This window comes from Artemia franciscana, chromosome 14 (assembly GCF_032884065.1).
Source record: "Artemia franciscana chromosome 14, ASM3288406v1, whole genome shotgun sequence".
NCBI classification, from domain to species: Eukaryota; Metazoa; Arthropoda; class Branchiopoda; order Anostraca; family Artemiidae; genus Artemia; species Artemia franciscana.
In genome coordinates this window covers 7,264,959-7,287,853 of record NC_088876.1, presented here as the reverse complement: position 1 = coordinate 7,287,853, position 22,895 = coordinate 7,264,959, and the positions used below count along the sequence as shown (strand labels likewise).

General features: G+C 34.6%; 1 protein-coding gene across 1 annotated transcript in view; it reads left to right on the top strand.

Moving 5' to 3' along the window:
* Window positions 1-22,895, top strand: part of LOC136035257 (uncharacterized) — a 68,509-nt gene that overhangs the window by 30,873 nt on the left and 14,741 nt on the right. The window contains exons 4-5 of the mRNA XM_065716928.1: window positions 925-2,015; window positions 8,210-9,434. Coding sequence (XP_065573000.1) covers window positions 925-2,015; window positions 8,210-9,434 — 2,316 coding nt within the window. The remainder of the gene's footprint in view (window positions 1-924; window positions 2,016-8,209; window positions 9,435-22,895) is intronic.

The window sequence follows — 22,895 nt, the reverse complement described above, 5'->3', positions numbered from 1 at the left end:
TGATGAAAACTTACTACAACACAATATAGCCCTTATATCAGTAACTGCGTTGATGCAAATTTGTTTTTCATATTCTCAATGAAAACGTCGGACACGTGTTATTTTCAGTGAAGCACTCGCATCCTCTTGAATTTTAGAAGTAGGGGAACAGAGGAGACAACAGTCCCCCTTCCGTTCGTTCTAATGTTTACTCGTTTTATTTTTAATTTTCCTATCTATTTTTTCTTTTATAAAGCTTTTTTTTAGTTTAATGCATCAAAAGAACCTGTTTTGAATGCTGATTCCAAATATGAAAAATTCATTAATTTTCAAGGCACCTATACAAAGCTATTAGCATATGAAATTTTGTATAATTATAAAAAAAAGGGTGATCCTGATGGAAAATTGCATCATCAAATTCAACTTGTCTGACAACCCTATAAAGGAGGTTTCAAACGCTTTATGTAAAACACAATAGTTTGCCTTATTCCTCAAATGGGTGCTCAATGATATGTCACTGTAAGTCCGTTTTTATGTTTGTTTGTTTTTGTGTTTTTGTTCTTTTTTTACTAAGGTTGATCGCATTGAACCTCCTATAATACCAGAAGAGAAATCATTCAAACGTAAAGATATAATGCTTTATGAACGAGTAAGAGTTTGAAAGTGCTCATTTCTGCCATTTTGTGCTGCTGAATAACAGTCGGACTTGAATAAGTCAAAAGTGACTAAGTCTTTACCTAAATTTACGTTCAAGGTCAAATGACTACGAAAAATTGAGAGCCCTGTAGATGTACACACGCCCTACCCGAGGGGGAGGGGAGTGAATAAAGTGCCTTTTAGGGAACAGTCTTTTTTGGTGGTGGGGTCCTTAAAACCTTCTTGTGGGGAAATTCTTCTGTATCAATCCCTTTGAGCGTATTATAGCTTTCTTGTTCTTTTTTTCAGATGTTCGGCATCCAGGAGTGTTAGTACCCAAATCAGAGCCACCAGATCAATCTGAAATTTTGAAGAGGACTTTATCAAAGCCTAGTTTACAGAAATCTGATGACGTTAGAAAAATTAAATCTATATCACGATCCAAAATTGAAAAACCCCCACCTGTGTTATCATCAGTGAACTCAGTGACTCCAGTGCCATTTGATAAAATACCATCTCCACAACAACCGCCTCCAGCACCTTCACCAACACCATGTAAGCCAGTATTAACAGCACCTAGTCCATTGACATCACCTCGTCAGCAAAGTAGTACAATAATGATGACTGTGTCATTAGATTCAGGTGGAGGGTCACAAATGGTGCAAATACATTTACCTGATTTGAGTCCTCCTATATTACAACCAATGGTTGAGCCCTCTAGTGAACAAAAAGTGCAGTTGTCTCCCAAAAAACGTAAAAAATCACAAACGGATAAAAAGAGTGTTTCAGTTAAGGATAGGGAGTTCAATCCAGATGTGCATTGTGGTGTGTGGATTAGTGAAGATAAAAGAAATTGTACAAGATCGCTAACGTGCAAGTCTCATGCACTTTCAGCAAGAAGAGCTGTGCATGGGAGAAGTAAAAAATATGATGAACTACTTGCCGAGCACAAAGCAGCTAAAGACATTAGCAAAAATAGGATTCAGAAACCAACAAGCCCTCAGAGCTCTAAGCCCTCAATTATACGGAAACCCTTAGAACCTCCCCAAGTGTGGAACAAGCCCTCTACATCACATGCAGCTAGTACACCTATTCTAGCAAAAACACTCACCTCCAATTTCAGCTCAGCAGATGAGTCATACCCAACAATTAGTTTGCCAGCAACAGATAGCCGTGATAGTGATTTTCCACAGCTTTTAAATGAGTTGAAAATTGAAGTGCCAGGACTTACTGATAGTGAATTCGAGTTTCCCAATGTACTGGATGAAGTGGGTAGTAGTCATAGACCTCTGGTGATGATGCAATCAAGTAGCATGTCTAAGATAGATTTAGGTAAAGCTATTGAGGAGCATAGGGAGCCTGTAACCCGCTTTAGGACTGAGGAGCTTAAACCTTTGGGGGTAAATCTTTTCTTTTACTTTTTTATTTTTCTTTCTTTATAGTTTTCAGATTCATTATTTATTTTTCAATGTTTGTTGTTTCTTTATTTCTTTACTCTTTACTTTACTTTTTTCATTATGATCTTCAGATTATTCACTTTACATTTTTTGTTGTTTCCTTATTTCTTTACTTAATACTTTACTTTTTTCTGTATAGTCTTCAAATTCTTCATTAGTTTATCGATTTTCATTCTCTGGACTTTCATTTCAGGTTCTTTAGCTTTTTATAATCTTATGCTTTTGCTTTTTATTACTTTTTTCCTTTATTTTATTTTTGCTTTAGTTTATTCTTTTTCTTTTTACTTTTCATATTCCTCATTAGTTGATTGATTTCTGTTTCTTATGACTTATATTCCAGGGTGTTTAGCTTTTTGCCATTGTATGTTGTTCTTTATTTTACTTTTTTTTAACTTAGTTTTTATAGTCATCAGATTTATCATTTTTTGATTCATTTCTATTTCCTTGGACTTTCATTTCAAGGTCTTTAAGCTTTTTTTTCAATTTATCTTTTTGCTTTATTTTACTTTTTTTACATTAATTTTTTAACTTTGTGTTTTTTGTAGTCTTCAGATTCGTCGTTAGTTGATTGATTTATATTTCTTTGGACTTTCATTTCAGGGTCTTTAGCTCTTTTCTGCTTTATTTTATTTTAACTTTTTTTCATTCTTTGGACTTTCATTTCAGGTTCTTTAGCTTTTTGTAATCTTATACGTTAATTATTTAACTTTACCTTTTTTTTGTAGTCTTCAGATTCATCATTAGTTGATTGATTTCTATTGCTTTGACTTTCATTTCATGGTCTTTAGCTTTTTTCCAGTTGATTTTGCTGCCTTATTTTACTTTTTTACGTTGATTTTTTAACCTTACCTTTTTTTGTAGTCTTCAGATTCATCATTAGTTGATTGATTTCTATTCCTTTAGACATTCACTTCAGGGTCTTTAGCTTTTTATCAATTTTTCTTGTTGTTTTACTTTTTACGTTAATTTTTTAACTTTACTTTACCTTTTTTTTGTAGTCTTCAGGTTCATGGTTAGTTGATTGATTTCTTTTTCCTTGGACTTCCATTTCAGGGTCTTTTCCAATTTATGTCATGGCTTCATTTTAGAATAGAATAGTTTTATTTATACAAGCAATCGTAGCTTAGAATAAAATTCCAACTAAAGGGTGCTAGTACTTACAACAAAACAAGAAAAAAAAGACAAGACTATAACATTAAACACTAACATGTAAAAAGGAATGAACAAATTGTCGAAACAGTTTGTTCTTAGCGTAGGCAATGTCTCTCACTTTGTTTGCTGACATTATGTTTATTTTATACATCATCTGGTGGTAGGATCTCTATTTTTTCACTGCTAAAAAAAAATTGGCCAAATTTGCAAATCAAAGCCAAATGACGTTTGTGAAGGGATGATAGTTGTAGGACAGATAATGAGGATCCATAACTTACATATGCGACTGAAAGAATAACTTTAAAGGCTCTTTTTTTAGTGACTCAAGTTTGTCGTTTAGGTAGCATGTGTTGTTGGCTTGAGGGTCCCTTAAAAGACAAGCATACTCAGGAATTGGCCGTATGTATGTAAGATAAACCATCTTAAGTTGGGACACAGAAAAAACGAAACGGTGTAGTAAGATATGGGTTCGCATCGCATCATATGCCTTTTTGGTGGTTGTATCAACATGAGTACTAAACGAGCTGTTAACGCTAAATGTAACACCGAGAAATACAGCCGAAGATACACTAGGATGTGGTGGAGGAGGACTGACAAAGTCCCTCTTAAGAGGATCAAAGCGAAGGATCTTAGTTTTTCCTTCGTTGATTTGAAGTTTGTTGATAGTATATTGGTCTTTAAAGTTGCATCACTGAATTGGGGAACTGCCTCGGAGTTTTCAATGAGATATTTCATCCTATTCTCTTCCTATTTATCCTATTCTCTATCAAGTTTGGGAGAGTGCTTGAAATAGATTGGGCTGTGTGTAGACACCATAATAGCACAACTATGACACAAGGGCACAGACCAAATCTTTAAAGTTGCATCACTGAATTGGGGAACTGCCTCGGAGTTTTCAATGAGATATTTCAGAAGAACTGACAATTCGTCTACGTACCTAAACCTGTCCTCGAACTAAAAAGCACAAATTTGTAACTGCTAAAATAACAGCGCTGTAAGTTTCGTACCATGTGGAGCGCCACACGTGAGCGCAGCCCATTCGGAGTTGGGTTTCTCGAGGGAAAAGGCTGTGGATGTAGTGGAAAAGGTCTTGCGAAAAACCGATCACTAAAAGGAGAATATGTTTGCGGGCACCCATTGCGTGCAAATTTGTCACAGCTGTAAAATGCCGAATGAGGTAAAAGGCTTTTTGGTAATCTAGAAGAAGAAGAATAGACTAGAAGAAGTCTACTATAAGACTAGAAGAAGATCGACAATTGCACTTCGTTGGTCAAGCCTTTCGACAATAAGATGATACATTCTCACTAAGTAAACAGTATTTCTGCTTCCTTTCAAAAATCCGTACTGATATGGGTCAAGAGAAGGAGAAACCTGTGACATCAGCTCACGGTATATAAACGCTTCTGCCGCCTTAGACAGGATCGGGGCTATTGCTGTAGGTCGGAGTTGGTCGCAATTATTGAGACCCTTCACTTAGGGTATGACGCATACTTATGCTCCCTTCAGAGCACTAAGAACAGTTCCTCTTAGAAACACTGGTTAATAATGGAGGAGAGTGGCTTGGCAAGGAAAGTAGCAAATTCACGTAACAAGTTTAAAGGAAACTCGCCAGGGTAGAATGCTCAGTTCCTATTCAGCTTCTGATGTTCCTTGTAAATGGCGAACTTAGAAACTTTACCTGCATCATCAATCCCTGCTTCAGTAATGAGAGACTCGATTTCTAAACTGTTGTTCCGCAACTTGGCAGAAACAACTGCATCGCTATTTGTGAAGGCGGTAATGAGTCTTAATTAGGTCCTTGAGGTAGCTTTTGATGCATGGCTAATCAGTATTTTTAACGGTAATGACTTTAGTCGGGAAACAAGCATGGAACTTCTCCTGAAATAGGCTATTTGGCTTACTGACTTTGACGTTGTAGTTGCGTAGTTGCTAATCCTGCGACGGGACGTAGAAATCGAATCTCTTGCTAGTGGTCGTATAGTAGTTTTGAATGGTTTGATTTTGAGGATTGCTGAATTTGCTTCCAATAAATTTATGAAATGATCTGAATCCTGGAGGGTCTTAGGAACTGCAGTGCATCGTAGAAGTCTGTAAGGTTCGTTAAGATTAAGTCAAGTATGCTGCCACTCTGATGGGTCGGTATTGCGACAACTTGCCGCAAATCCAAGACACTGGAAACCCACTGTTGGTTTGTTTGGTTAAAGTCACCAGCAATCACAAAGGCAGGAGAGGCATACTGTTGGCGCATTTTGTGTACGAAAAACTAAATGTGCTCAATAAATTCTTTTGTGTTTCTGCCACTCTCAGGGTAATAGACCGAAGCGACTATCAAACAAGTGAATCTTCTTGATAATTATGTTGGTTTACATTCCACCCAAAATATCTCATGGTTGGAGTCAATTGGATCACTTAACAGCTTTGATGGCAGACTGTCCCGAAAGTAAAGTCCTATGTCGCCTCCACGACGATTCAGGCCACGGTCGTGGCGAGTAGCCTATTAAAGTAGCCAGTGTAGGCTTTTCACTTTTCTACGTTAATTTTTTAACTTTACTTTACCTTTTTTTTAGTCTTCAGATTCATTATTAGTTGATTGATTTCTATTTCTATGGACTTTCATTTCAGGGTCGTTAGCTTTTTTCCAGTTTATGTTGTCGCTTTATTTTACTTTTTACTGCTTTTTATTTACTTTTTCCAGATCCATCATTAGTTGACTGATTTCTTTCCTTTGAACTTTCATTTCAAATTCTTAAGCTTTTTGCCAGTGTACTCTGTTGCATTATTTTTCTTTCTTCATTTTACTTTTTGCTTTACTTGTTTATGTTTTTTCTATTGCAGTCTTCAGACTCATCATTAGTTGAACAATTTCTATTTGTTTGTGCTATCATTTCAGGTTCTTTGGCTTTTTGCCAGTTTATGTCGTTGCTTTATTTAATTTTGTTTGCCTTTTTTCTATCACTGTATAATAAAAAATAGAGTAGTAACTTGAAAATAACTAAATATAACTTAAAAAAAAGATTAAAAATGTGGTTTAGAAGTAGGCTCACAATATCACTTGTATTGTCAAAGATGTACTTTTATACAAGAGTAATTCTTCTTATTCTTCTATGCTGCCGATGATGCTGGTGATGAAACGAATAATTCTTCTTATGCTGATGCATAGAGCCCCTATCAGAAAAGTTTGAAGATTATGAACTAGAACTTCATTTTTATCGTGTTTCAGACCTCCCATAAAACAAAACTAAAAATTCTTTTAAAATATCCATTTTAAAACTTAGTTTGAAGAAAAGCCTAAAAGAGGACGGATCAAAAAAATAAAGGGAAAGGATTAAGAGAAAGTGTTATAGGATAAACTTCAAAATAAAGAGGAAGGTAAAGAAGCCGACTTGTGATTTAATAATAAGGAGTGCTAGCCAGAAACAGTCCAGATCTTTGGTGAGGGGGTTAACACTTACAAAAGGATGTTTTTACCTAAGATACGTCTGCCTTCTTGCATTCAATATTTTCCCCATGCTCTGTAGGTGTATCTTATAGACCAATCCTAGAAGTAGAGTACCTCTTAGTGCAGATATGCAAGTCTGGCACAACTATTGCCAACTTACCTCCATTAGAGGGCAAAACCCTTTGATGCAGATTTGTTGGAGGAACCTCTCATCTCAGAAAAAATCGTAATCCAAGTCAACGAAAAAATATGGCTTTTAGGACATAGTTTTACATATTCGTAGAAGGGGGCAAGGATTCTTTATCCCACCTACAGCCAGTTTTCTGTATGTTCAGAAAAGAAGGGGACAAGATCGCAGGGCTCTCTAACTCAACACCTTACCTTGTTCTGTATCTCTCTCTCCCAAGAAAATCATGTTCATTTGTGATTACTATCGTGCCAAAAAATAATTTAGGGTGATTCTGCATGCTAGATTGCATTACCAAAATAAGTTGCACCCACAATCGAGTTTATTCTATTTCCCTCCCCTAGGGATAGACGATTGTGACTTTGTAGTCACTGAGGATTCTAAATTTTATAATTATTATTCGTTGTCGACATGGAAAGAGATGTTGCCCAAGTTTTTGCACTAGTTTTGATAGTTATGATAGCACTGAGCAACTGTGTTCTGACTTTAGATGATGGTGATAGCATTCTAGAAGCTTAAGATTTTTGGGATTGTCTTCCAACTCACCTTTCAGGTGGGGGTTTTGGGATTAATCTTGGGGTGAACCCTCGTCCCTATCTTTGTATCTTTGTTTAAATGTAAGAGGGGTTGTTCTTAAAATAAACTGCGGGTTTTACCGACGTATCTGGAATGTGTGATTTTAACACCCATCTTTTCTTACAACATTGGCCGCTGGGAATTTGATGAATTTGAAGAAGAAATCTCACATCCTCTTATGTGAGTAGGGCATAGGTTGTACTTTGCTTGTACATATATTGGGATATTACGGGGAATATTCCTTTACGGGGATATTCCCCGGGAGTATTCCTAATACGGGGAGTTGCATTCCTTTATAACTGTATGAAATTGTTGAGTTTCTTGATTAATAGTAATATCGGCATTCTCACGAATTATGATACGATGCTCAAAATTCATACAATTTTTCCTATGTAATTAGTTGTTTCGTGGTAAAAAAGCATGCACACAGGGAAATATCCCCTAAATTGTCATTTTTTAGTTCTCTTCACTTTTTTTTGTTCTCTTTACTTCGATCATTTTTTAGCACAGGCCTATCAAGAGCAATAGCCTCCCTTAATCACTAGATAATTGAAGAAAATTACTCATAAAGTCACTAAAATTTAGTGATTTTATACCAGGTGGCAACCCTGGAGTGCATCCTCTTGCACCCAATCCTACCATACCGTGTATCTGCGTGTTTACTGTGTTGACGGGGCAAATCGCGATACAAGCTGAAATAGCTGCTAGGAAGTAATGCGCGGAACATGTTAAATTCGTATTAAACCTTTTTTACGTTAGCACTAAGTTGTTGTTTTATTTTAGACTTGTTCATTCCCATTACGGCGACATGGATTAGCTGTAATACCTTCCTGGAAATACAAAAGACTGCGGAACCGGTTTTCATCCTCCTGCAAAGCCGCCAAAGAGCATTACTCCCTCTATCAGTCTCAGCAGGTGCTGGCCAGCACCGCTGGACAAGATTATGGTGCCTCATTTGTGCCTGTTGATCATTCACTGAACAATTTTGGGATTGGAGATCCTTATGCACAGTTTACTGATATCAGTGACCTAACCGATGAGCAATTGTTTAATGGAGATGATAGTACTGATATTTTGTCTCAAGCTTTATCAGCATCGAATGTGATATCGCGTCCTCAGGCTCAGTATTGTACAGTGAGAACACAGCCGGTGAGACAGCAAGTGAAACCTGAATATATGGTGAGTGACAGTGTTCACAAGTTGAATTATAATTGTGCAGAAAGTCAGGTGAATGCCCCCAGTTTAGATCATGATCGAAATCCAAAGCGAATGAGATCGGATTTTAATGTTCAGAGGAATGGAGTTATACAAAATGATTTGATATTGCAAGCCTTAATTGGCTCAACGTCCAATTCCCAAGTGAAAACTGGTGTTTATGACAAGAGTTCAGTGTTTCAGAGTAGTGTTTTGACTGATCAAAAGCAGCAGAAAAGTGTACAACAACCTATCGTACGACAAATAGTTAGCAGGGGTGTAGTGCAGCAACAAGTGCCTACTTCACAACAGTTTCGACAAGCTATTCAAGGACCTGTTCCACAAGTATTAAGGAGTCCAAATATCCCTGGACTTGTCCCGCTTGAAGTTGCTAAAAATATGACAAACGGAGCAAAAGTGGTTGTACAAAATAATGCAATACGACGACCGCAGCATTATCCGGCATTGCAGAACAATACAGAACAATTACAGTACCAAGTTATTCAAACTCGACAACCAGTACAGCATGTTCCACCTTCAAAGGCAGATGAGATAGGTCTCGATTGGCAAAGTTTAGCACCTACAATCAACACTAATAATCAGGTAGCTACTAATGGACATTTGGATATTGATGATTCAGCTCTGTTGAATGATATACTCTCTGAGAATTTTCCAGATTTAGGGAACTTGGACTTCCCTGATGACCTTTTGGGACTTGATGAGCCCCAACCAGTGAATTCTGCATCTATACAATTGCAACAAAAAACTACCCTTAGTCAAACATCTAGTGGGACTGAAAATACTCGTACAAAAGGTGAGCTTGGCTTTTAATACTTCGAATATTTTTTTTTTTTTTTTGACAAAATGAACCAACAGTATGGATATACTAAGAATGATTGTACTTTGAAAGTTATTAATTATTGTCATTAAGCTATTATTTCATATGATTATTATATTTATATTGTTTATTATTGATTTTCATTATATTTATTAGTCAGTTATTAGTAAAGGAAGAGTGGTGGTAGATGTCAAGTTTTGAATCGGGAGAAACTGAAAAGAGAATAGTTTGGGGCTTTTTAGACTTTACCAAGTGACTAATTTGAATCTGACTGCATGAAAAATTAGGCCATTTTTGGGGGGAACCAGTAATTTTGTTTAATATTTTCTTGTGTGTTGGGTCCTCTTGACCGAATGATTTAAGGATGGAAGTTTCGAGCCTATCAGAAAATGATTTGGACTCAATTTTTTTGGAGGGGTGGGGGTGACTGTGCCCGTAGACGGGCTGATGTATTGCATCAGATTAAAGCGCTGGTAAAATTAAGTAGTAAGAAATCCAGTTAAGCCTGAGTGCCTGATTGAATGTTGGAAAAAAAAAACTTTTTAAATGAGTAAAAAAAAACTATTATATTGAAGAGGATATCCTTTCTCAAGTAAATTTTAACTTTGCTCGTTACTTTCAGTTAAGAAAAAACTTGCTTTTTTATTTAATCACTGTATAAAGGCACTAGCCATTATTATTTCCGTTCAAATTAGTCTTCTCCATATATCTACGTTCACTGGTTCGGTATGATCGATCGTGGGAGAAATAGAAATACATCAGGGGTACCCTTGCAAAATATGTTTTTTATTGTTATTCAAGGAATCCTTCAACTAAAGTTTTTTGACAATTTTGATTTCAATGTTATATTTTTTTTCAGTTTCAATTTTGAGGGGTTTCATGCTCTTTTTGGAATTCTCGAAATATTTTTTAGTAATTAAATGTAGCTCTTTACTAAGTTCCAGCTACTGCTTTAACCATGATAATTACAGGCTCTATGGTTTGTAGGCTCAAAAAGAAAACTTCTTCAATTCCAACAGAGCTTGAAAAATAAGGAATAGCCAGTGACCACATAACCAACTTTTTGTCAAAATAAGGGGGTATTTCTCAAAAAGGTTTGAAGCTGGTAGTTAATGGTCTCTACCTTGCTCATTCTTTGCAGACAATTTTCATAACCTTGTGGCCACGACAGAGCCTAGATAGGCTCAAGTCAAAAGTTAAATATTGATTTCTGATATCAAACTTGAAATGCTTGAATGTTTTTGTCAAAACTGCTCTGTTTATTTCTATCCGTTCTTTTTCCATAGGGAAAAATTCTGCAATGTTGTAATTTTTTAATTTGTTCATCTCAATTTATCCCGCTTTTTTATTCCTGACACGTACTTTATTTCATAATTATAAGTGGTTAGTGCTATTTCGACATCAAAGATTCCTTCTAGAGTAGCCTAAATTACTAAATATAGGACAAATTATAAATGTGTTTTTTTTTTCTCATTAGCGCGAAACAAGAGTCTACTTAAAACTAGAACGAGCAAATTTAACGAAACCCACTTGCAGATTTTGGAACCCAAATTTAGTTCCTTCTGTAAGATTTCAAAGCTAGGCTGTGGTATGAAACCATAGATTAAAGCTCCCATACGGCAGCGTTGCCAGCATAAAGGGAATCAGACGCCAGTGGTGTTAGTCGTTTCAAGAATGGTTAAAGTGCTTGATTAATTCTTAACTTTATATTACCATAATGGAATCCTTTAAAAGTAATAATTAGTGCCTAAAATGTCTAAAACATATTGGTCATCAACACCAAATACCTTTAGGGTTCATTTTTGCGAAATTCATATCGAAATATACTTGAAAACAATGTCTTTACTCTCCTACTAAATTACCAAAAATGCTAAAATAAAATACTTTTATTTTAGCTCTTTCAAGACCGTTAAGTTTTTGGGACAGGGCCACATTTTCATCAGTGTTGCCATGTTAAACCGTGAAAACAAATAAGAAAAACTATTTAGTGGAGTTTGGCAATATTTTTTTCGTCCTTAAAGATTCCAGCGTTAATAACCTGTTGATTCTCAAAGACAGTCTTAAAAAAGCTACGTCTTCTTAGATCGTTTGGTACCGTATGTATTTGGCCTAAATTTTGCTGATTCCTCAGCAATGTTTCTTTTTTTCAGTTGACGTTCTCCACTATCAAAAAATGAATAACGGAGTGTGGAGGTGTTTTCAGGAAAAATTTTCTCGATTTTCATATATATATATATATATATATATATATATATATATATATATATATATATATATATATATATATATATATATATATATATATATATATATATATATATATATATATATATATATATATATATATATATATATATATATATATATATATATATCAGTTTCCACTTCATCAATTAAAACTAGATTTTGTTTTCTCCGTCCTTGGTACTTCACGCGTAGTTATACACATGTCTAATCTTTGGGTCAGGGGGGTGGCATCACCAAAACCGGAAAATCTTGAACAATTAAAAAAAAACAGGCCTATCTCATTAAAAAAAAAACTATAAAAAAAATTAGAAAAAAAAATCCTTTGTAAATCTAAAAAAAAACTTGATTTTTTTTAACAAATAAAAAAAAAGAACGGTGAAAATCTTGAACAAATCTTCACAAAACTAAAAAAAAAATTCAGGAATCCTTAACAAATATCAAAAGAAACCGGAAAAAGAACCTTGAAAAAAATCTATAAAATAATTTTTTTTTTAATATGAAAAAAAAAATCTAAACAGAAACTTGAACAAAGTATTGCACGTGCTTCATATATTTTTATTCCATATTAGTCTTTCTTTTCTGTCCCATTTTTGCTTGTTTGCCTTTTATGGGTAGTCAATATCGATTTGTTAACTAACGCAATGAATTTATTCATCAAACCTTGTTTCTTATTTATTCTCCTCAACTAGCTTATGCTTATGACACATTACCTAATTCAGATGTAGGCTATAGGTATTAAAAGAGAAGCAAAATTGGTGTGTTTACAATGTACAGTATGTGCCCAGAATTGAACATAATTTGTTATATTTAAAAAATTGTCACATGTCGCATTTTGCGTAATTTTGACGCTACTCTTCTAAAATGTTGAAAGAATCCGGAAGCAAAATAGAAAGTATAGGAAGAAAAAAGGCCAATTTTTTTAAACACCATGGACTTTGGTAATAAAATCTGATTATTTAAATTCGCTAAGTGGAAATTTGCACTATGTGTCTTTAAAGATTAATTCATTTTTAATGGAAAAGAATTCCAGCTTGTTATGCAGTTTTTATGACACTTGATCTACCAAATCTACCAAATGACATATAGTGATTGCAAATTCTGCGGGTCGGTCGGTCTGTCTGTCTGTCCCGGTTTTGCTAGTTTAGGCACTTCCAGGTAAGCTAGGACGATGAAATTTGGCAGATGTCTCAGGAACCAGACCAGATTAAATTAGAAATTGTTGTTACGGTTAAATAAAAAAAATAGAAAAAGAGGTATTTTTAATTTACGAACGAGTGATCAGATCTTAATTAAATTTGATGTTTGGAAAGATATCATGCCTCAGAGATCTTATTTTAAATCCCAGGCGGATCCGGTGACATAGGGAGGAGTTGGGGGGACCTAAAATCTTGGAAAACGCTTAGAGTGGAGGGATCAGGATGAAACTTTGTGGGTAGAATAAGCAAATATCGTAGATACGTGATTGACGTATTTGGACCGAATCCGCTCTCTTTTGGGGAGTTGGGGGGTGCGTTAGTTCTGAAAAATTAGGAAAAAATGAGGTATTTTTAACTTACGAAGGAGTGATCAGATCTTAATGAAAATTCACATATAGAAGGACCTCGTAACTCAGATCAGGTCAAGTGGGCAAAAAATGTTTTTATCTCGATTTCCTTTGCACTTTAAGATTTATCAGGGAAACCAAATTATTCATTCCAATATGTTTCCGAAGATATTCGTCAGGGGTCCTTATAAGGTTATTAGGAGGATATTTCTCCAATCATCCACATCTGCACTTTGGCATGCATTATAACATTATAATTACCTGACAGTGTAAACCCAGATACCAGATACCCCATTGCGAAACGTTATGGTACTTGTCGGTTATTGGAAACACATTCAAGAATGACGCTTAGGTTCTTGAGTTACATCTCAGAAAACCGGCTAAATACAAAATCAAGTGACGGATGATACAATGCATTGGACAGAATGCATTGGACTTGTATAATTTGGGCTATATATTTGTACATCAAGCGGGGGGGAGGCTAGGTTGGTTAGATTTTCGTAATTTCATTTTGTAAAGTATTATTTTATCATGTTTCATTGTCATCATCAAGTTCACTTTTTGGGTGTGTCGAATAACCGACAAGCACCAATTTTATGGAAAGGTCTACCCAATGGCGTATCCTGGTTTCTGTTCGGAGGGGGGGGGGGGTTACAAAAAAGTTTTAAAACATTAAAATTTTGTTTATAAGCATTTCTGTTACTTTTTTATAAGTCAGGCAAAATTTCGGGGGGGGGGGGTTGAACCCAGTATCTCCTCCTCCTCGAGATACAACCTTAGGTCTAGGCCCACCTATCTGATGATGCTTGAAATAAAGAAAGTTAATTCAGGTTTCAGAAATATCATATTCTCTTATTTCTTTCACGATGCAGTAGTTTTTTTTAGCCACCTTTAAAAGTTCAAATTTCTGAAAACACAAGAACTGAGACACTAAATTGTAATTAATATTTGACATTCAATTAAACTAGTACATCATTCATAAATTAATGACAGATTGGGTAGTTCCTATTTCTTTATTGAATTTGTCTATCTAATATAGTGATTAGTTCCCTCATATTCGGATCGCATCTATATTTTTTGCATGTCTAGCAGGTTTTATTTAGTATCCATTGGATATATCCCATGCAAGACTGCGACCAAGGAGGAGGGGCAGCCGGGTTTGAATCCCCGGCCTGAAATTTTGTTCAACTTGTTAAGATGTACCAAAAATGCATATATACTATTTTTATGCTTTTTTTTAACCTCCCCTTGAAAAATAAGCTCCGAACAAAAGTTCGGGGTAAGGCCTTGCCACCAGGCATTAACCAGCTGATTGTAACTGATTTGAATGTTTAAATTTGGAGCATTTTGTTTTGTTTTAAACTTAATTAGTGAACTTAATTAAACTTAATTAATTTAAGTAAACTTAATCAATTTTAAACTTTTTAAACTAAATTTATCACTGCTAATATAGTGGTTTCTCAAATTGTGTCAAATTTTTATCTCATTTGATAAAAATATCAAATTCTTTGATATTTTTAAAACCTGACACTGAATAAATTTGATTATTATCGTTTTAAAACGAATGCGTCGTTTTAAATAAAATACTCAAAAGAATCAAAATACTTTTATATGTTTCACTGGTCGTTTGATTTGTCATGAGAAACACATATTTGACTGATTACTCTTACCTTTAATTCTTTTTTTTTTAGCCAGGCAAAGGGATGTTGGGTGGGATTCTCCCTTTAAAAAAAATTTGTTTGTGCCCTACTCCCCCGTGTGTGTTCTATGAAACCGCCACAATATTTATAAATTATACAAATTGTTCAAAAGGTATTCAAATATTAAAATATAATTATTTAATGTAAAATATGAATAGAGTTTAAAGTATGAGCTTTTAAATAAGATAAGATTTATTCACCATGAAATAACATACAATATTACGTTTTACTATTCACCCAAAGATTCATAGGTCTGTAAACAAGGGTGAAGACTAACTAGTCACTTACTCAGAGAAGAAAAAACATAATAAAATTAAAATAACCACTTGTTCACAGAGAGAAGAGCAAAAAGGAGAAGAAAAGAAAATACAAATAAAATAATAACTATAGATACAAAACTGAATAGATTGAATAGACTAAATTAATTAAGTAGTTTAAAGAGACTCCAATAAAATATTAGTAAATATATAAGAAAAACAAATAAATAGATACAAATAACTTAAAAATAGCCAAAGAGTTTTAAACAATATTTTTAAACAAAGCAAATGAGTGGCACCTTCGAGCTGATTCACTCAGCTTATTCCATACCGTATGACTCGTCATTAAAGATCGAGAATATAATTGAAACTAAATACGAATTAAAATATAAATTTCCAAAAAAATATATTATTTACAAAATTGAAAACGAGCGATTTGGTTGTCAAATAAATTAGCTACACAGAGGAAGCAGTGGCGAAAATGGAAAAAAGTCGCATTGCTTGGCTGTGATCCAAATATGTAGAACAAAGTTTTCATGATTTCATAATTTTTGAGAAGGGGAATGTCTTTCTATACATTTTTGGAATAAGTTAGTCAAATGTCCCTAAACAAATGTTTAGTTGGAATGCTAAATTCTATGGCCTGTTTTGTTTCTCTTTTGTGGGCAATACTATTTTCCAGGGACACACGAAGTTAGGAGTCACACGGTTACTTTGATGCTAAAATCTGAAGTAATTCAAAAATGTAGCTGCTTTGGTATTAAAGCTTTAAAGTAACAAGATGTACCCTGGATCTACCTTAGGTCTATTTATATCTGAAAGTGCCAATATTTTAAGATTTTTCTTTTGATTGCTTTAAGATCGTAAAATTTTCAAGGCAGTATGACGCTCTTGTTAGTATTGTCACGTTGCTCCGTGAAAAATAAATAAGCAAACCTGATTAGTTAAGTTTGGGAACAGCTTGTCGAAAAAAATTCATTTACAATTTGCTAGTTCCCAAATATAACTACACCTTCAAAGGAAATCTACACTACACAAAGGAAACCTACTATGGTGCCATATGTTTTTAAATTATTGTTTGCTTATTTTTTACCCAAGGTGTTCTTTTTTTAATCTTATGCCCAATACTACCAAAAGCTTCATAACTGTGTATGGAGGTCTTTTTCGTGGCAAATTAATTCTCAGTTTTTTTTTGTTTTTTCTTTTAGGTATATTTAGCTGTTTGAGTTTCCAATTTAACCAGTTCAAACCAACAGATCGCATTTTCACTGTCCTTAGTACCTTAAAGGCTCGTGGTATTCTCCGGGGTGGGGGTTAGCGTGTAAAACCCTCTAGATAGTGGGGCTTGGAAAGTAGTAACGTTTGTTTTCCGACACATAGTTGAAATTTAGTTCAAAGATTTCCTATAGAAAATCCCGATAGAGCGTTTTTTGTGGAGTCACTCTTAGTAACATGTACTATAATGTCGTGTACTATGTAGGCTACTGTACGTTTGAATTTACTGGCATTTGAAATGTCGGAGTATTCGCCATTTTAAATCGGTGAATGTGATCACCTAAACACTTAATAGCTTTGTTATTTTTGATGTGTCGAAAGTTTAAGAGATAGTGCGTTCACGCCTAAAGGCCGTATCCAAGATTTTTTTTGGGGGGGGGTGGTACAAAAAAGACTAAAAACGTGTCAAATGTGTTAATAGATTTTAATTACGATTTTACGAGCTGGACATTTGAGGGGGGTTAAACCCCCTAATCACTCCCCTGAATACGGCCTTGGTCGTATCTAATTCGTTGTGAAATGGTTGCCGAAAGGCTTGGTAAGCTGCTCTTAAAGGCCTGATAAGCAGGACTAATATGTTCAATTCGAGGGGCCCTCTCTCGGAAAATACGCACAGTAGATGGCGCGTGCCAAGCATCCTAAGGAGTGCCAATAGTTTCGGGGACTGTTAAGCGTGGTGCAACTATATGGCACACGCGGCGTCCGGATATGAACACCAGGTGGTGGGAAGTCAGTGATACTGACTACCAATAAATCAAACTGATACTTTTGACGTTCAGTATCTTGTTGAATCTCCCGTTGAAAAGAACTTAGCTCATGGTTTCTGGTAATTATTTTATAAGTGTGAAAGTATCAGATACGTCCTTTAGCCGTGGCAGTCATAATATATACGTACATAAATATGGCATCAAATAGTATATTACCGATACAATCCTAAATGTATTTTCTCTTATCAGCTTTTTTACAGTGTGGTTAGAGGTCCTTTTCGGAAATTAAATGGGGGGTGGGGGGGTCTTAAGTGATCCTTAGTAGGATTGTTCCATAACGATCAGACTCGACTTTCATAATATAAATTATTGATAAAACACATCACACCCGGATATTATCATCTCGTGTGAGACACTGTTTTCCGATCCTAGAACTTCAAGGATAAAATTTTCACACCCGGAAGGTGGGGGGGGGGGGTCTTAAGTGATCCTTAGTAGGATTGTTCCATGACGATCAGACTCGACTTTCATAATATAAATTATTGATAAAACACATATTAATGTGTAAATTATACACCCAGATATTATCATCTCGTGTGAGACACTGTTTTCCGATCCTAGAACTTCAAGGATAAAATTTTCCAAAGATTGTCCCAATTGGTATCTCTTGGAAAACTCTGATATCATGGTCGTATCCAGGATATTTGTGCGGGGGAGGGGGACAAAAAATATTACAAAATGCATCATAATTTTTTTATGCTTAATTTTACTTTTTTAAGAATTGGACGAAATTTCGAGAGGGGGGCTCACCTGGTACCCTTTTCCCCCTCTTCTGGATAAGGCCTTGTCTGAGATATTAATTCTAAATTGTTGGCTGTGGATACCTATGCATTGAAGTTACATTTGATTTTTCATTTTTGAAACCTGCGTAGACGGTGGATATCGTAATACCCCTTAGGTAGAGATGTTTTATACCGATTTTGTATTATAAATCATGTTGGTCTGCGTTTTTTCTTATTGCTCTGAAGAATCCAGTTCTTCAACAGGTAGTTTTGAAAGCATTCTTCGAGCTGGTTTTGCGTTTAATTTAGCATCTCGAAGTATCTATTTTCGCAATAATCCATTTGACTATGGAAGGCGTCGCAGTTCCTGATTTAGGGCTCGGACCCCAATGGATTCAATTTAATTTTAGTAGGTCAATTTAAGAATTCTTCAAATCAAATTAATTGGTATATAAGCCTTTCATCATATGAATAGAAATCAAATGTTCTAGTGATGAGAGCTAATCAGAATTTTCATTTTAAAAAAGTCTCAGATAATCGGGAAAATCTATTGAAAATCTGATTGGCTCCATTCATCGTTAGCTAAATCTATGTTTTCTTGTGAATGATCAGGTTAAATCCTGTTGTGAATTAGCCTTTAATCCTTTCAGTTTTGTCAAACTATGAGTTGCTGTTCTGTTGCTGTTGCTGTTTTGTTCTGTTCTATGAGTTGCTGTTCTGTTGTGAATTGGCCTTTAATCCCTTCAGTTTTGTCAAACTATGAGTTGCTGTTCTGTTGCTGTTCTGTTCTATGAGTTGCTGTTCTGTTGTGAATTGGCCTTTAATCCTTTCAGTTTTGTCAAACTATGAGTTGCTGTTCTGTTGCTGTTGCTGTTCTGTTCTGTTCTATGAGTTGCTGTTCTGTTCTGTTGTGAATTGGCCTTTAATCCTTTCAGTTTTGTCAAACTATGAGTTGCTGTTCTGTTGCTGTTCTGTTCTGTTCTATGAGTTGCTGTTCTGTTCTGTTGTGAATTGGCCTTTAATCCTTTCAGTTTCGTCAAACTATGAGTTGCTGTTCTGTTCTGTTCTATGAGTTGCTGTTCTGTTCTGTTGTGAATTGGCCTTTAATCCTTTCAGTTTCGTCAAACTATGAGTTGCTGTTCTGTTGCTGTTCAGTGCTGTTATTGAAAATTAAGCATTTATGACATATGCTATTTCCTCAAGGGATCGTTCTACATTTAAAAAAGAAAAAAAAATCAAATCCAAACTAAACCAAAAAAAAAATCAAACCAACCAAAAAAGCATTATTTTGACAAGTTTCTTAGATTGTAATAAAACCCGATAGGTTTATTCCTTTTATCAATAACCACCAAAATATTGTTGAGTTTTTATTGTTGGTTTTATGGCCTTTGAAAATTTTAACACTTTTTGTGTTATTGATGGCAAGTATTAAGCTCTGTCTTTTTGAAAAATAATTTGCATCTTCCTTATTTTACGGGCTAATACCAATATTGTTTTAAATCAATATTTAAAATTAAACAATCAAGAGAGATAAAACTCTAAAAAAGAAAACTTCAAACGAGACGACGGCCAGTAGAATTAAAAGACTAAAACAACGCGGATATTTCGCCTGTATAAAACAAGGCGTCTTCAGCACAAAATAGTAAATTAAAAGAAAACTAATTTAAAAACAAATAAAAACCACCACCAAATATAATAAATACAATTGTCGCTACTTATCCACGTAGGGAAAAGCAGCTATGCGAGTTACTTCAATGAGAATCAAAGAGCAACTGAAGAAAATTTATGAAAATTGAAACTTAGTTAATTATTCTGTTGCGAAATAATCCTTTTGTAAGCTAACATTGAAGAAAGTCTTTTTGGTCTAGTGGGTAATCTTGTCCCCTGGTGATTGTGTAAAATTTTAATTCCCCCATCGACTATTGGTTAATTTTTTTAAAAGAATATCATAAATTGGGTCAATATTTAAATTCCCTGTGTCTCTATTTATTGAAATATTAGCAAATATATGTTGTTTTTTTTTTTAATTTCTATAGCCTCCCTCGCCCACTGAGAAAAATTTATGATATTCCAATTTATGATATTCTTTTAAAAAATGAACCAATAGTCGATGGGGGAATTAAAATTTTACACAATCACCAGGGGACAAGATTACCCACTAGACCAAAAAGAGTTGCTTCAATGTTAGCTTACAAAAGGATTATTTCGCAACAGAATAATTAACTAAGTTTCAATTTTCATAAATTTTCTTCAGTTGCTCTTTGATTCTCATTGAAGTAACTCGCATAGCTGCTTTTCCCTACGTGGATAAGTAGCGACAATTGTATATATTATATTTGGTGGTGGTTTTTATTTGTTTTTAGATTAGTTTTCTTTTAATTTACTATCTTGTGCTGAAGACGCCTTGTTTTATACAGGCGAAATATCCGCGTTGTTTTAGTCTTTTAATTCTACTGGCCGTCGTCTCGTTTGAAGTTTTCTTTTTTAGAGTTTTATCTCTCTTGATTGCTTATTGTCATGTCTGGCCAGTTCGGCTTAAGAACTTTCAATATTTAAAATTGTATCAATAAAAAATAAAAATAAAATATTAACACTAAAAAATGATTTGTATCTTCCTTATTTTGCGAGTAAATCAATATTATTCATGTTCATTTGCGAGGAAAAAACATTGACTGTAGATTCTTCAAGAAAGCTAAAAACAAATTGTGCTGATTAATGAATTTAAGTGTTTTGACAAATTTAATCTTGGTGAAAAGATTCAACACAAACAGAAAATTGATGTTTACTCGGCAAAAGGAGCATTAAAAAAGTATCTGCTTACAGGAAAAATGAGCATTTATGAAATAGGCTATTTCATAAAAAAGTCAAATCCAGTCGACCAACCGAAAAAACGATTTTTTTGACAATTTTCTCAAATTTCAATAAAACTTGCTTAGTTTATTTGTTTTATTGATACAAATAACCATTAAAAAGTTTTGATTGTTTTTTTATTGCTGGTTTTACGGCCTTTCAAAATATTAACACTTGTGTCGTTTAAAACAAGTACTAAGTTTTATGTCTTATTAAACGGACAATAATTGTAAATATGCATACTTATTTATCTATCTCTAAAGTTTTCCTCGAAATCGCTCTATTATTTTTCTATTATTGCCGTACTACCATTTTAAAACTTTTTGTGCCCCCCCATGGCTGCCTCTATCACTTTTGACTTATTAAAGAGGAAGGACTAGAAGTCTCAATTTCTGATGTAATGAGCACCCTCCAAAGTTTTTGCGACCATGAGATGGAGGTGAAGATGAAAAAGGGGAGTGTCCCTCCTATACATAACAAATTCTGCTCATTTTAGGGTTTAATGTTACTCTTTACTATCATAATAACAGCGTAGACCAGAAATATTCCCAGAAATCAAGAGGGATTAAATATCATTTTCTTTTTTTTCTGCGTTTCTAAATTTCTTTTTGTACCTCCAACCCCCGAAAAAAAATCAGGGAGGACTGCCTCTTTTTAAGTCGATAGTAATTGGAGACCAGCCAGCCGTGGGAGGAGGGAGAGGGGTAATCGCTAACTACCCATTTTTAGGTGTAAAAAACAAACTAGGTATTCACGACTTTAAAAAATTCGCTTAGGGCGTTAAATTTAGAAAGATACTTTTCACATGAATGACGACACAAATACTTGGAATAGTTATAATAAATTTTGCTCTAGATGAGTGCTTTTGCTAAACATTTTAAGAAATAAGTATTGATTGTACAGAACGATTTGTCGGTATAAATATACAAAAAAGGTTAATATGAATTCAAAGTTTTTTTTGTGAAAGAGATAAAAAAAACTGTCTATTTAACGAGGGAAGCTCGGTTTCTTGGTACTATAAAAAAAAAGAAAACAGCCTTTTCTAGCATTTCAAAAACACAAAATTCCTTGCAGTAAAATAATCAGAAACTAGACCAAGAAATAATTGTCTACCTTGTACGTTATCTAACTGAATTAAAAATAAATCAACTTATTTTTATCCTTACTTGTCCGTAAATTTACTCCTATTGGGTTAAACGCCTCGACTGTTGGAAGCTTAATAAAAGGAACTGGGTTTTTTTCAATTCGTCAGATCTTCAAGTCTTCAGCCTCTTGAACCTTGAAAATAAACTGACTTAATTTTACCTTTTATTTGTCTTCAACTTGACTCCTGCTCGAGAAAACAGTCTTGGCTGGGGTCTGTGGTGTCAACTCATGAAAATGTAGGGTTGGGGTAAAATGTGTTTTTCAAAATGTAGTGGAGTAATTTTGTTGTTTTCTCAGTTTTTCATTGAAATTTCCACTAAAGGCATTTTCGAAAATCTACGAGGAAGTACCCCTCTCCAAAAAATTGACGCGTTTGGCTGGGATGGGTTTATTAAAAGAAATGGGGTATCTGAATTCTACCTATAAGACCCTGAATTCTTCCTCTAGAAGTGATCAAAAAGATAATAAAACTGTGGGAATTCTATTAAGACTTAACGACTTCTGGTCTTTACGAATATTGTTAGAATGAATCGCTAACAGTAACGAATTGAAACATTTTAAAGGCACTAACAGGTAGATATAAATGTATTATTATAAACTAATTAAACAGCCTAAGGGACGACAGGCATCAGTCAAAATCGCTGCAAATTCTCTGTTTGGAGGGGCCAGGGAATACCATATTATGCCTTCTTCCACCAACATGTGATAATAAGTCCCCTTACCCCCCCCCTCCTTTCAAAAAACTTTCTGAGAGTTTCAACTCGACCTACCAGCCGTGAGACAAAACAGGGCATGCGCTCTTGTGATGATCTGGGCCCGACTGGGCTCAGATTTTAGAGGTAGTCTGGGGGAGCGTTGGCTTCATTCACTCATTGTGTAATTTGAATAGGTATGACTTGGTTTTAAGGCCAATCGATACCTTAAAAATCA